Source organism: Rhinichthys klamathensis, unplaced genomic scaffold, assembly GCF_029890125.1.
Source record: "Rhinichthys klamathensis goyatoka isolate OS25496 unplaced genomic scaffold, OSU_Roscu_1.1 h1tg000060l_1, whole genome shotgun sequence".
Taxonomy (NCBI): Eukaryota; Metazoa; Chordata; class Actinopteri; order Cypriniformes; family Leuciscidae; genus Rhinichthys; species Rhinichthys klamathensis.
Genome location: NW_026606605.1, coordinates 2,734,769 through 2,747,500, shown reverse-complemented (window position 1 = coordinate 2,747,500; position 12,732 = coordinate 2,734,769). Strand labels below are relative to the sequence as shown.

Below are 12,732 nucleotides of genomic sequence, written 5' to 3'. Positions count from 1 at the left end.
TAAAAATAAACAGCATGTACAAATAGTAGGTAGAATGGTACATTTTTAATTAGATTGAAGGATTTTTTCTAAATAATTTTGGTAATGAATGAATTTATCTCACTTCGCCCACAATCTTGGATGGATTTAGCGCTGTTTGCAGTGCATTATGGGATTGGCTTCTACACAAATGATACATGCAATGTTGTCTGTAGGATTTAAACAAAAGAAGTCAGCATAACTATGCAGTGTTTGTGTTGCTGTACCACTATGTTTTGGCTCAGACTGAGCCTTGGTGACAAGAAATGGCTTGTAGCCATTTTTATGCAATGTCCGTCTCACTGTAAATACAATTGTTTATACTGACGTAGCTGATCGGATAGCATGGTCTTTCTGGCGAAACTTGAAGCTAGAAACTTGACCATCATCCACTAGTCTTTTCAACAGGGCAGGTTGTGTGCTTAAATCCAGCTTAGGTTATAAATGAAAAGATGTTGCGATTGTACAGTTGTGCACTGTGAGTTTATAATGTCACATAGACAGTTTCATAATGTCTGTGTGGCTGAAGGTTGTGATGTCTACTGAGAAATTCGCAAAATGCGCATTTCTCAAACCGCACTAATGGAAAGTGTGAGCAGCGGAGTGTGTGAGCTGATCTCTGTGGTCATTTCTATCACAACTCCTCTCCTCTGGAGCCTGACTGCCTTTAATTGTGATTTCTCTTCAGGCATTATCACCATAGTTAACTGCAGAGGCGCTGTCTGTCTGTGCCGACAAGCCTGAGTTAGCAGTCATGAGACGCCGCTGAACGAGAAGGCTTTCGGCTGACAGTAGTTTGATGGATTCGTTGTTTCGTTGTTTGCTTGATAATGAGACTCTCTGCTCTCAAAGTCCTTCAAAATAGACTAATAGGTCCACATGAACCCATCTCAGCCCATATATGAGCACAAAAATTATCTCTTTTTGCATGCTTTTAGAGAGATGGAGTTTGCACAGAGGGAGGATGCAGAGAAGAAGAGGCTGGAGGAGGCGGAAAAGGCTCATTTGGCTGAAATCCAGAGTCTTCAAGTGAGGGTAATTATCTGCACACACACACACACACACACACACACACACACACACACACACACACACACACACACACACTCACACATGTTAGTGCACTTCACTGCATTTCATGGCAACTGTCTCAGACTGAAGTCATCCAAAGTCCCTTTTCATTAGTCAGATTGTGAGCCCATATGGAAAAGATATATTGCAGTATTTATTGTAATGCTGGAAATTAGTACGAAACGAGCGTAGGAGCAATATGAAAACATTACAAACCTTTATAACAGTTTATCTTATGAATATTAATTAGGCGATGTTAAGCCCAGCAGTCATAAGTGATCTGCTGAAAGTGAAAGTGGGTGTGTCAATAAACGCCGCTATTTGCATGCACAATTAACTCTTTCCCTGCCATTGACTGAATTTTCCGGCTTTCAATGTTTTTACTGTTATTCGGTAGGGGACGCTATTATGCAACTTCTGAATGAGTACTGAATCTCCGGATCAAAGCATAGGCAAAACATGAGCAGAAACAAGTGATACAAGCATTGCTTATGCACGTTTTTTTCTTTGAGGGAAAAAAAAGCTATTTTCTCCGTTTTTTATGAAACTTACCCACGTTCAAGTGTTGATCAAATATAAATGCATGAAGCTAGAATCAAATGTTTTTTTTTGTTTAAAAGCAGAGGCTCTGTTCTTTCTTTTGATATATTGCATGTTCAGATATTCATACAGCAAAATATTCCGGGGGCCATGAAATTTTTGCGAAAATTAATAACATTTTAAAACGCTGGTGGGGAAAGAGATTATTTGTAGTGATGTCCACTGTATGACAATATGTTTGGACTATAAGTGTCAGAAATTTTCAAAATTACTTAAAATATCGAAGTACATACTTTAATCATAATTAGATATGATTCATACCTGTAATATCCATTATCCATTAATATTCAATATCCATTAAATTTTTTTTTTTTTTCTATTATGGGGGTATTATATATTTCTGTTTAAAATATATATATATATTTTTTTTAAAGAAATTAATACATTTATTAATTAAATTCATTATGTATTAAATGGATCAAAAGTGACAGAAAATGGTATAATGTTACAAAATATTTCTATTTCAAATAAATTAAGTTTTTTAACCTCCTATTCATCACAGAATCTTGAAAAAAACAACAATAATACCAACCAGTACAAATGTTTTCAAGAGTAATAAGAAATGTTGTAAAACTGCAATTAAAGTAGAAACCAGTCATTTTAAATTGTAATACTATTTCACAATATAACTGTACTTTCATCAAATAAATGCAGCCTTGGTGAGCAGAAGAGTCTTCCATATATTCCATATCTATTGTGTATAAAAACTATTGCATGTGTGTTTTTGTATAGATTGTTACCCTGGAGTCAGAGCTGATGCAGCTGATGAAGCAAAATGGCATCCAGGTAAACAATAACAACAACAGTGCTGAGAGTCGAGCTCAGCTGACTGAGAGACTGACAGCCTTACAGTGTCCAAGGACAAGTGTCACTGGAGCGGGTGAGTCACAGACACACACATACACACACATTATTACCTAAATGATGTTTGACAAGTGTCCTCAAACCAGACTTCATTTAAACACACTCGCATAGCAGGACACACATTAGCAGGTCATTTATTTGCACTAAAACTATTAATAGCCTATATAGTGCCATGCAGGTAACAGATGGACCTCGTCATAATGTGAGAGGAAACAATTCATACACAGGACAGATTTCCTTATCAGTCTCAATTAAAGCTGTTCTTATCAGAAAGGTGGGAGGAAATGAGAAGGGTTTCAGCTACTACAGAGTGGAAATATGTCATTGTGCGAAATTCATCCAGTTGCCATGTTTCCATGGCTTTTCGTTAACACCACTGTGTTAATGATGATATGATTGATATAGTGCATCTTGCTTTGATTTTAGTTCTTATTTTCCCTCAAATAAACAGAAAAAAAAAAGGAAAAAAAAGAATACTTGACATAAAATAAATATTTTTGGGAGGTTGACATGTCCGCTGTTGTAACATAAACTCCATCTAAAATCATCATTGTTCTAATTCTTTATAATTATTATGCAATATTTTTTTCCATTTATATTTATATAGATTTTTTTTCCATTCCAATATTTATCATTATGCATGATGACGATAATAGTTATTATTACTTTATCATTTTTAAATAACAGAATTTTATTTATTTATTTTTATTTTAGTATTGTACGCTCTTAAAAATAAAGGTTCCAAAAGGGGGGTTTGCAGTGATGCCATAGAAAAAATACATTTTTGGTTCCCCAAAGAACCTTTCAGTGAACAGCTCTAAAAAGAAAAAAATATTTTAATAATCTGAAGAACCTTTTTCAACTATAACACAATATAACAAGGGCAGGAAACAAGGAACAGGTGTGAACAATGAATCACTATGGAAACTAATGAGTGTAACCATTGCAACGGAAACAAAAGGCAAACAGCAACTAAACACAGGAAGTAAAACACTAGAACAATAGGAACAGGAATACACTTCAAATTAAGAGTCCTTTAAAATCAAGAGAGGGCAACATGAAACCGGATTCTTAACGCCATAGAATCATCGATTCCAATAAAGAATCTAATTAAGCATGACAGTAGTAATAATAATCATTACGATAAATATTTGAAGAATAATTCAATAATAATGAATGTAAAAATTCGTTACTGTATTTTCCAATACATTGATAGCTGAACGAACAATATTCATGGACACACTGTCCCTCATAGTCTCATATGTGTCAAAATAAACACGGCGACCACTCTCTGCCTGTTATCTAACAGTATCTCGCTTTGCTCTGTGGCCCCCGCACTCTCTTTTTCACTTTGAACTCTGACCTTGCATCTGCACACAACTGAGCTTTGTTAATGAAGTTAAAGCAGCACTGTTCATCTCAGGCGCTTGATGCTTCACACCTCACACACTCAGTTGTAATGGGTGCACTGGCCCTTCAAATCTGCCTATTCTGAGTCCACTATGATCACTGGGATAAGAGCGGACAGCGCTGGAAAGCTGATTGGATGCATTGTGACTGAATGAGGCAGATTATGAGGAAGTGCTGCCGCAGGGACGCTTCAGTTTCCTACAAGGAAACCTCTCAGCCCCGTTTCCAACAAGAGCCCATTTCATTTCAAATATCCGTAAACAGCATATGGCACTACAGGACAATCCAACATATAAACAAACTAGCCAGTAGTCTGTTGCAGGATTATGTTTTTCCATCAGCCAAAGTACTCGGTATTTGATTGTGGCATTCAAGTCCTTTTTTGCTTAAAGCTTCTTCAGTTCTTCTTCAGTTCCAAGAGAAAGTTAAATAATAATAATAATAAAAAAAAATATATATAAAAAAAAATATATATATATATATATATATATATATATGAAGATCGATTATAAAATTGAATCAGACAAAACACAATCTGCTTGAACAAACAACACACAAATAATGATATGATTTCATGTACACTACCATTCAAAAGTTTAGGGTCATTAAATTTTTTTCAAGTTTTTGAAAGAAGTCACTTATACTTACCAAGCTGTAATTAATTGATCAAAATACAGCAAAACAGCAATATTGTGAAACAATAATTACAAACTGTATTTTAATATATTTTAAAATGTAATTTTTTTCCTGTGATGTCAAAGCTGAATTTTCAGCATCATTACTCCAGTCTTCAGTGTCACATGATCCTTCATTCTAATATTCTGATTTGCTACCCAAGTAACATTTCTTATTATTATTATTATTATCAATGTTGAAAAAAGTTGTGCTGCTTAATATTTTTAGTAGTCAATTCAAATGAACAGCATTGATTTAATATTGAAATCTTATGTAACATTATAAACGTCTCTTTTGATCAATTTAATGCATCCTTTATGAATAAAAGTATTCATTTCTTTAAAAAATATTTTTAAATCTTATTGACCCCAAACCTTTGAACGGTAGTGTACATTCAATGACCAACTCATGCAAAAGTTCATGGTAAATGCAAGGGTTCACTTACTTTTTCCTGTAACCAGAACAAAGAAATGTTCTGTTTTGCTACTTTGTTGCCGTTTTGTTTATTATATTTTATTATGTAATTGTATGGATCTGTTTTGTGTGGTAGAACTGGACGAGCTGACAGGAGCCAGTGGAACTCACACTGAGAGAGACGAGAGGGTGAGACTCGCTTTCACACACACACACACACCAAACACCTCTCATTCAGGCATTTAAGCCAGATGCACTGATAAAGAGTGAAAGTCAATTCTAAGCTCATATTTAACAATTCATGAGTTGTGTTCAATTTAAACCATTCATGAGTATATGCAGAACGATTCTGGAGTACTCTAATAAACTGCATTTGGATCTCAACCTTCTTGTCTCGGAGCAGTTCGTAACATTATCATTGAATGCATTTCTGTTGGATTGTTGGCCACGGTTGCTATTTTCTCTATTTATGGTCAAAAGTCAAAAGTAATTGAATTGGTTTTCTTTTCCGACAGTAGTTCTTATGTGGGATAGGATCACAAAATAGGGGGGAAGCTAAAACATGTTATTTGTACACATTGGGTCTCATTCATGAAACACGAGCAGAACGAATTTTTGTGTAAAGTGGTTCTGGTGTAAATTTTCGGATTCATTAAAATGTTCGTATTTTCCAAATGTTAGTTGGTACACAAGAAACCCACACCTGCTCCCAGCCACGCGTAAATAGTGCGCTTAACACCCGAACGTTTTGCTCATTAATAAGGCTGCATTTTAATTCACCTTAATCGGGTACATATTTGCACAGCATTTTGAAAAAATATTATATATAGTAATTACATACGTTTTTTCTTATTATGAGAGCCAGTAATAGCATCTGCGATGGTAGCCCTTCTCCAGTTTGAATACTATTTTTCCGAAGTGAACTAATTCGTTTTTTGCTCTCAAGCTTAATGTCGAACCATTTTCTTCTCACTTCTGGGAATGTTCGATTAACAGATGAAACTCCAGTAACTGCATCTGTAATGCTGCCAAGCTTCCTTTTTTTTTAGGACCCGATACGCCACTATGTAGGCCTACGCTTAAAAATAAAATGTGGCGTTTTGAATGAACTTCTGATAATAAAACTTCAATTTCTGCATCTGAGAATTTTTTTTTTCATTCGCATTCATGTCATAATATGATGCCCATATATAGTTGTCAGTCAGATTTAATGGGCGGGATTTATGGTAATTGAGAATGAACGTGCACGCGCGTCCCATTTACGACTGATTGGAATTCATTAACACACACACACATTTCACTATCACATCTGACGTTTACGAAGTATTTGTGAATCAGGAGAAGAGTTTTCGGGAAGGTCTCTTTACGCGCAAATCACTCGCATATTTACTTGTATATTTACGAATGTTTCATGAATGAGACCCATTTTCATTCTTGTATGGTGATATCAAATTACAAATTATTGTTGCTGAAGGGTTTTCCAGGTTACCTGAGAAAACATTGGTTACATGGTATTCTCTCCCGGATTCAAAAGTCACACTGTGTGTAGCTGTTGTAGGTGTCTGTAATAACCATTAAACGCCTCTGCAGAGAAACAGAAGGAAGTGCTGTTGGGTCAGAAAAACAGTCAGGAAACAGCTTATTGTTGCAAAGAGCTTTCTTTCTTGTATGTTAACCCCCCTCTCTCTCTCTCTCTCTCTCTGGTTTCTGTCTGTAGGGCTCTGGGTCTCAATCCTCCAGAGTGTCTGGTGCCACAGAGGCTGATAATGAGGGTAAACGCACCAAACCATTAATACCTGATTAGGGCTCAATTACAGGCCTAATGAATTATGCTTAAGGCCTGAGAGACACAATAAAGAAAGTCCCAAATGATATGATACTATAACAAGAGGAACAGCTGAAGTAATGAATATTGCATCTGTACAGTAAATGTTGTGTCTCGTTGAATGCTGACTTTCTCTCAATGCATGATTTTTCCTCAGGCTCTTCACCCAGTCAAGATGAGAAACCTGGCAAAAAAATACTAGACTTGGGGTACGTTGGTGCTAATTGTTCATTTGTAAATGTGAATGAATATACAGTACAGCTTTATGTAATTGCCAGAATGAATGCAAGGCTGCTTTTATTTTGGTCAAAAATTCAGTAAAACAGTAATGCTATGAAATATTATTACTGTTATAATAGATATTATTACTGTCAATAAAACTGTTTTCTGTTTTAATATATTTTAAAATGCAATTTATTCCTGTGATGTAAAGCTGAATTTACTTCAGTCTTCAGTGTCACATGATCATTCAGAAATGATTCTAATATTCTGATTTGATGCTCAAGAAACATTACTATCATCAATGTTGTGCTGCTGAAAGTTAAATAAAAATAGATCAAAAAAAAAAAATTATAACATCATAAATGTCTGTAACTTTTGATCAATTTAATGCATCCTTGCTGAAAAAAAGTATTCATTTCTTTAATATTTTATATATTTCTATATATTTGGAAAATGTATCAAGCTTCTGGTAATATTTTCAGATCTTCTCTGAGGAAACGCAACGGGAAAGAGCAGAATCTAAAAGGATCTCCTGGTAAAAGGTAAATAGAGCCTCACATACCTAATATAAGTGACAACATGCAGCCTACCTGATTATGATCTTTTTCATAGCAGTGTCAGAATAAATGCATTGTAGTTTTAGTCTAATAAATGTGAAGTACGTTCGTGTGCCTTAAAACTGAGGTCTTCTGGACTGCAAGATGAAAAAAAAGAAAAGGAAAAAGAGCTTCCACACTCCATCCAAGGTTTTTTTTTTTTTTTTTTTTTTTTTTTTTACAAAATCTATATTAAGAGGTCAAAATGTGCCCAAGTGTGACTGATGAAAACGGGACTGAAAACCTTTGTCACCTCTTTCACTGAGCACTTTTTATGCACCTTTTGGCTTTTCCACTTGGATTTAATGTGCAAGCTATTTTTTTTCTCCTTTTTTAATTTTTCCTGAGCATACACACCTAATTCATATGGACTGGGTTGGACATCTCAGCTGTGCCCGACTGCAGAACGTACACACACATTTCGCATTTGAATGAATCTTCACTGATTCAAAGAATTGCTTAATCAATGATTAAGAATTGCTCAGCAGAAGCACGGCTAAATTAAGGTTTCTTATTTCCTCTGAGAATATATACAGAAGGGTCTTATCCCAGTGTTACAGCTTCAATAACCAGTAACTTATCTTTAGCTCCATAGGGCCTTCAGCAGAGAACAGTCCTGAAAGATGCAAGAGCAAGGTGAGAGAAAAGTCACACAGACACTCACACACACATACTGTATATATATATATATGTAGTGTATTTGTTTTTATTGTTAGCTGGTTTAAAAGAAACTGCAATCCGTTGTTTCAAATATGAATGTCTACTGCTTGTTTAGTGACATAATCTCCCTCTGGTTTGTTACATTTCCATTGAACAGAAATCTCTTTCCTGGCCACGCTTCTTCTCCTATTCATATTACGTGGTACTGTATCACGGCTTGTTTGTTCAGATCCAAGTTTAATCAGATAAAAAAAAAATGTTTTGCTTTTAGCTGTAGACATACATAGTTGCACATTACTGTTTTATTTGCTTAATTATTTTAGAGATTCACACATTTAAAATGGACTGTTTTGGACCTGAAATTGGGGAATTTAATTCAGCTGCATGCATTCTGACTCATGTTTTTCTTTTAATGTTTTCTTCTCACAAAAAGTGACCTTGCTCAGACTGTGATCTTGGGATAAATGAAATCTTGCCATTAATGCTTTGTGCAAATGTCTGAAGGACAGAAGAATGAATCACCTCTGTGCCGAATAGTGAATATTTCGTAGTATTTTCATAATCAGGGTTCGGGATGTTAGAGACGTTCATTTAATGAACGCATTCAATGCCCTTTTTCAAAGTCTTGATTTTGTTTTTGGGGTCTACTAGAATAGGTTTTCACGCTTGAATGTTCAAAAACACATTGTTTTCACATTGTTGCAGCTCCTCTCTTCCCAGTCTGTCAGTAACGCTCTGTTTAGTTCCTGTCTCTATGAAGCCCCTCCTTCTGAAAAGCTTAATGTGCTCTGATCAGCTGGATCAGTGTGTTGTGATTGGTCAACTGCTTAGAACGTGTTTTGGAAATGTCCCGCCCCTTACCATAACCGCAAGTCAACCAGGCCCGTCTCTTTATTCTGCGTATGCCTTGGGCGGGAATTATTTAAATGAGGAATATTGTGATGTGTTCGTTCCCGGAAGAAAACTCAAGACTAATCAAGGCGTTTCAGGGAGTTCAGAAACAGTGACACTGATATAGAGAACAACTCCCTTTGGATCGACTTTGTGCTTTGTAACATTGTAGACCTTTTTCATGCTCAAACAGCAACATTACACACTAAAGAAAGTTGGAAATGTAAAAGAAGCGTAATAGGAAAAAATGCAAATCACTTACTCAGTTACAAATGATCACGATCATCATTTGAGTGACTGTATCAATGTACTCAAAGCATTTTGTTGGGTTGTTACAATAATTTGAAGAGACTTAATTGGTTTAACTGTCAATCAACATTAATTACACTGATGATCCTTTGTCACAATCAATAAAACAATCAGAACAAAGGCAAAATAATTGCAAAATTACCTCTCGAGTAATTGAGAAACAATTCATGCCAATCAACGTGGTAAAAGGGTAAACGTGTCAATCAGATAGCGGTGTTGTCTTACAGGTGTATCTCTGTGTATGTCTCTGTTCAGGGTCCCGGTGTCTCTGATGACCTCAGCCTCAGCAGCACGAGCTCCACAGAGATCAGTGGTGTCCTGACCGATGTTAAGGTGTCTGGCCGATCGCAAACACTCACGCTCTCCTCAGATGAGGTGATGTTTGTACATTTAACCTGATGTCTCTGTTTAAAGGGATACAACAATGAAAAATCGGTCGCTCCAAACCTCAATGGTGTGTTCACACTTTTAGTTTGGTTCCCTTGGTTATTTTGCTCCGAAAATGATATATTTAGTCCTGGTTTGCTTAGCGTTCACACTGGCATTTTTAACACCGAACCTAAAGAAAGAAAAAAACTCTTTTTACGACATATATTTTGCGTCTAAAACAATGCTGTGAGCTGGAATGAATGCCCTCATTGTATGTGTGTGTACATATGATATGGCAAGCCGTTTGAACTTTTATTCATTTTTCAGGATATGAATTGTTGATATCAACAATTGAATTATTGATATCAAAAATGTAATTCTTGATATCAACAATTGTATTTTCACTAGTGAAATGTCACCATAGACTGCCATTCAAAATCAATTGTTGATATCAAGAATTGATTTCTTACTAGTAGAAATATAATTTTTGATATCAATAATTACATTGTTACTAGTAAAAATGTGAATTCCTGATATCAATAATTAAATTGTCACTAGTCTAAATTTCTATTTTTGATATCAACAACTGAATTGCTACTGGTAAAAAATTTCATTTTTGATATCTGAAAATGTATTTCTGATATCAATATTATTTCAGATATCTAAAATGGCTTTCTTACTAGTAACAATCACATTCATGATATCAGAAATTAACATTGTCACTAGTGAAAATTGAATTATTGATATCAAAAATGAACATTGTAACTAGTAGCAATCCAATTGTTGATATCAAGAATAGACATTTCAACTAGTGACAATTTAATTCTTGATATCAAAAATAAAGGTTTTTACTAGTAAGAATTGTATTTCTGATATGTGAAATTGAAATTTCAACTAGTAAGAAATAAATTCTTGATATCAAGAATTGATTTTGAATGGCAGCCTATGGTGACATTTCACTAGTGAAAATACAATTACAGATATCAAGAATTATAGTTTTTACTAGTTGCAATTCAATTTTTGATATCAAGAATTATCATTTTAACTAGTGAAAATGTAAATGTTGATGTCAAGAATTAGCATTGTTACTAGTGAAAATGTAATTCCTGATATCAAAAAATGCCATTGTTACTAGTAGAAATATTATTCCTGATATCAATAATTATAATTTTAACTTGATATCAGGAATGTTTGTTTTTATCAAACCAAACCTGACAAGTGTGAACACACCCTAAAGAATCACTTGCATGCTAAAATGTTCTGCCTGCAAAGTGTATACTATATATGATCAGCAAAGGCTGAGTGTTTCTCTTGTTATTTATGCTGCGTTTATTAGAGTGTGGATATGATTGAAGATGAGGTGAGTTTGAGTCCCAGCATGGCTCTTCTTCCCACTTAAAACACTTATATTTAGTCTAGTTCTGGCATTCATTGCAGGTCATTTGTGACCCAAACAATAATTTTCTTTATTAATGATTTTTTCTTAGATTTCCTCAAAGTGTATTAACTGTGCTTTCTAGAAAAGTATGTAAAATTCATGGAAGCCAATTCCCATAAATGACTTTGTTCAGCCAGTGCCATAAGTTTGTGTGTGTGTGTGTGTGTGTGTGTGTGTGTCAGATTCTAGATGACGGTCCGCCTCCGAAGCCGTATCAGTGGCAGAACCGTAGTGTGACTGAATGGACATGTCAACAGGTGTCATGTTGGCTCATGGGTCTGAACCTGGAACAATATGTCTCTCTTTTTACTGCCAAGAATGTGGATGGAGAGCAGTTACTGAAGCTGGACAGCACAGCACTCAAGGTGAGGAATGAATTTTTTGGGATAATTTAGTCTCATAGTTTTCAGCCACGTGAACTGGAGGGCAAAACATCCATAGAACTGAAGCACGGGTCTGTCAATTATCAAGCCATGCATATTTAGATCACTTCTCAAAAGAAGAAAAACAAAATGTTTTAGATCCATATACAGTATTTAAATCACTAAAAACAACTCTTAAAGTGCCTTAATGTACTAAAACAGTGATGTTAAAAGATGACATTCAGCATACACCTTATTGATGATGCATACTATACACCGGCAAGCAGATGAGCCAAGAATATGAACACAATGCGCTATATGGTTAAGGGTTATGAGGCAAGAGATGCATTTATAATGCTTTACGAGTAACAGCAGATTGCATTTATTTAATCTGCTTGCCTGAATAATATAGTATGCATCATCTATAAGGTTGAAATTGAAATTGGTCTTTTAAGATCACTGTCTTACTACATTATTACTTAATAGAAACCTGGTAAAAATGACTGGCGGGCAGTGGAGGAAAGCCTAGTTTTGCCCTCCAGGCATTCCTATTAGGGTGTGATGTCACGTAAAAACTTCGATGACTATAAAATGGCAAATATAAATAATCTTGATCACACTACATGCTGATGGTAAATTTTAAACTTATTCTGGCATGATATTTTCCCCTACAATTCAACAGCATTTTATTTATGTATGCACATTTAGAGTTATATAAAATGTTTGTATATTAAACAAATAAATTAAATAGATATTTAGATTTTTTTATACTATGCATTGCATCATCTACATACATCTACATTTTTAAGATGATCTACAAAAGCATTGATTCATTTTGCAAATTTTATTTTGAAGTCCATTAAATGTGTGCAATAGATGCTTATGTTTTAGGTAAATCTACTTTCAGCCATTTGCTAAAATGTCTAGAATAATTCACGTCCCATCTGCTTCCCGGTGATGAGAAAGTTACCTTTAAGAGATTAGCATAGTTTCTTAAGACCCATCTGA

At 34.9% G+C, this 12,732-nt stretch overlaps 1 protein-coding gene across 9 annotated transcripts in view; it reads left to right on the top strand.

The window, feature by feature from the left end:
• ppp1r9a (protein phosphatase 1, regulatory subunit 9A) overlaps positions 1 to 12,732 on the top strand; it is a 58,414-nt gene that overhangs the window by 44,167 nt on the left and 1,515 nt on the right. For 2 of the 9 annotated variants that reach the window (XM_056249672.1, XM_056249670.1), the window contains exons 10-20: positions 957 to 1,053; positions 2,422 to 2,569; positions 5,189 to 5,241; positions 6,770 to 6,824; positions 7,035 to 7,086; positions 7,582 to 7,641; positions 8,283 to 8,331; positions 8,513 to 8,557; positions 9,811 to 9,930; positions 11,261 to 11,284; positions 11,545 to 11,727. In XM_056249672.1, coding sequence (XP_056105647.1) covers positions 957 to 1,053; positions 2,422 to 2,569; positions 5,189 to 5,241; positions 6,770 to 6,824; positions 7,035 to 7,086; positions 7,582 to 7,641; positions 8,283 to 8,331; positions 8,513 to 8,557; positions 9,811 to 9,930; positions 11,261 to 11,284; positions 11,545 to 11,727 — 886 coding nt within the window. The remainder of the gene's footprint in view (positions 1 to 956; positions 1,054 to 2,421; positions 2,570 to 5,188; positions 5,242 to 6,769; positions 6,825 to 7,034; positions 7,087 to 7,581; positions 7,642 to 8,282; positions 8,332 to 8,512; positions 8,558 to 9,810; positions 9,931 to 11,260; positions 11,285 to 11,544; positions 11,728 to 12,732) is intronic. The other 7 variants (XM_056249674.1, XM_056249676.1, XM_056249679.1 and 4 more) reach the window with 7 other exon arrangements.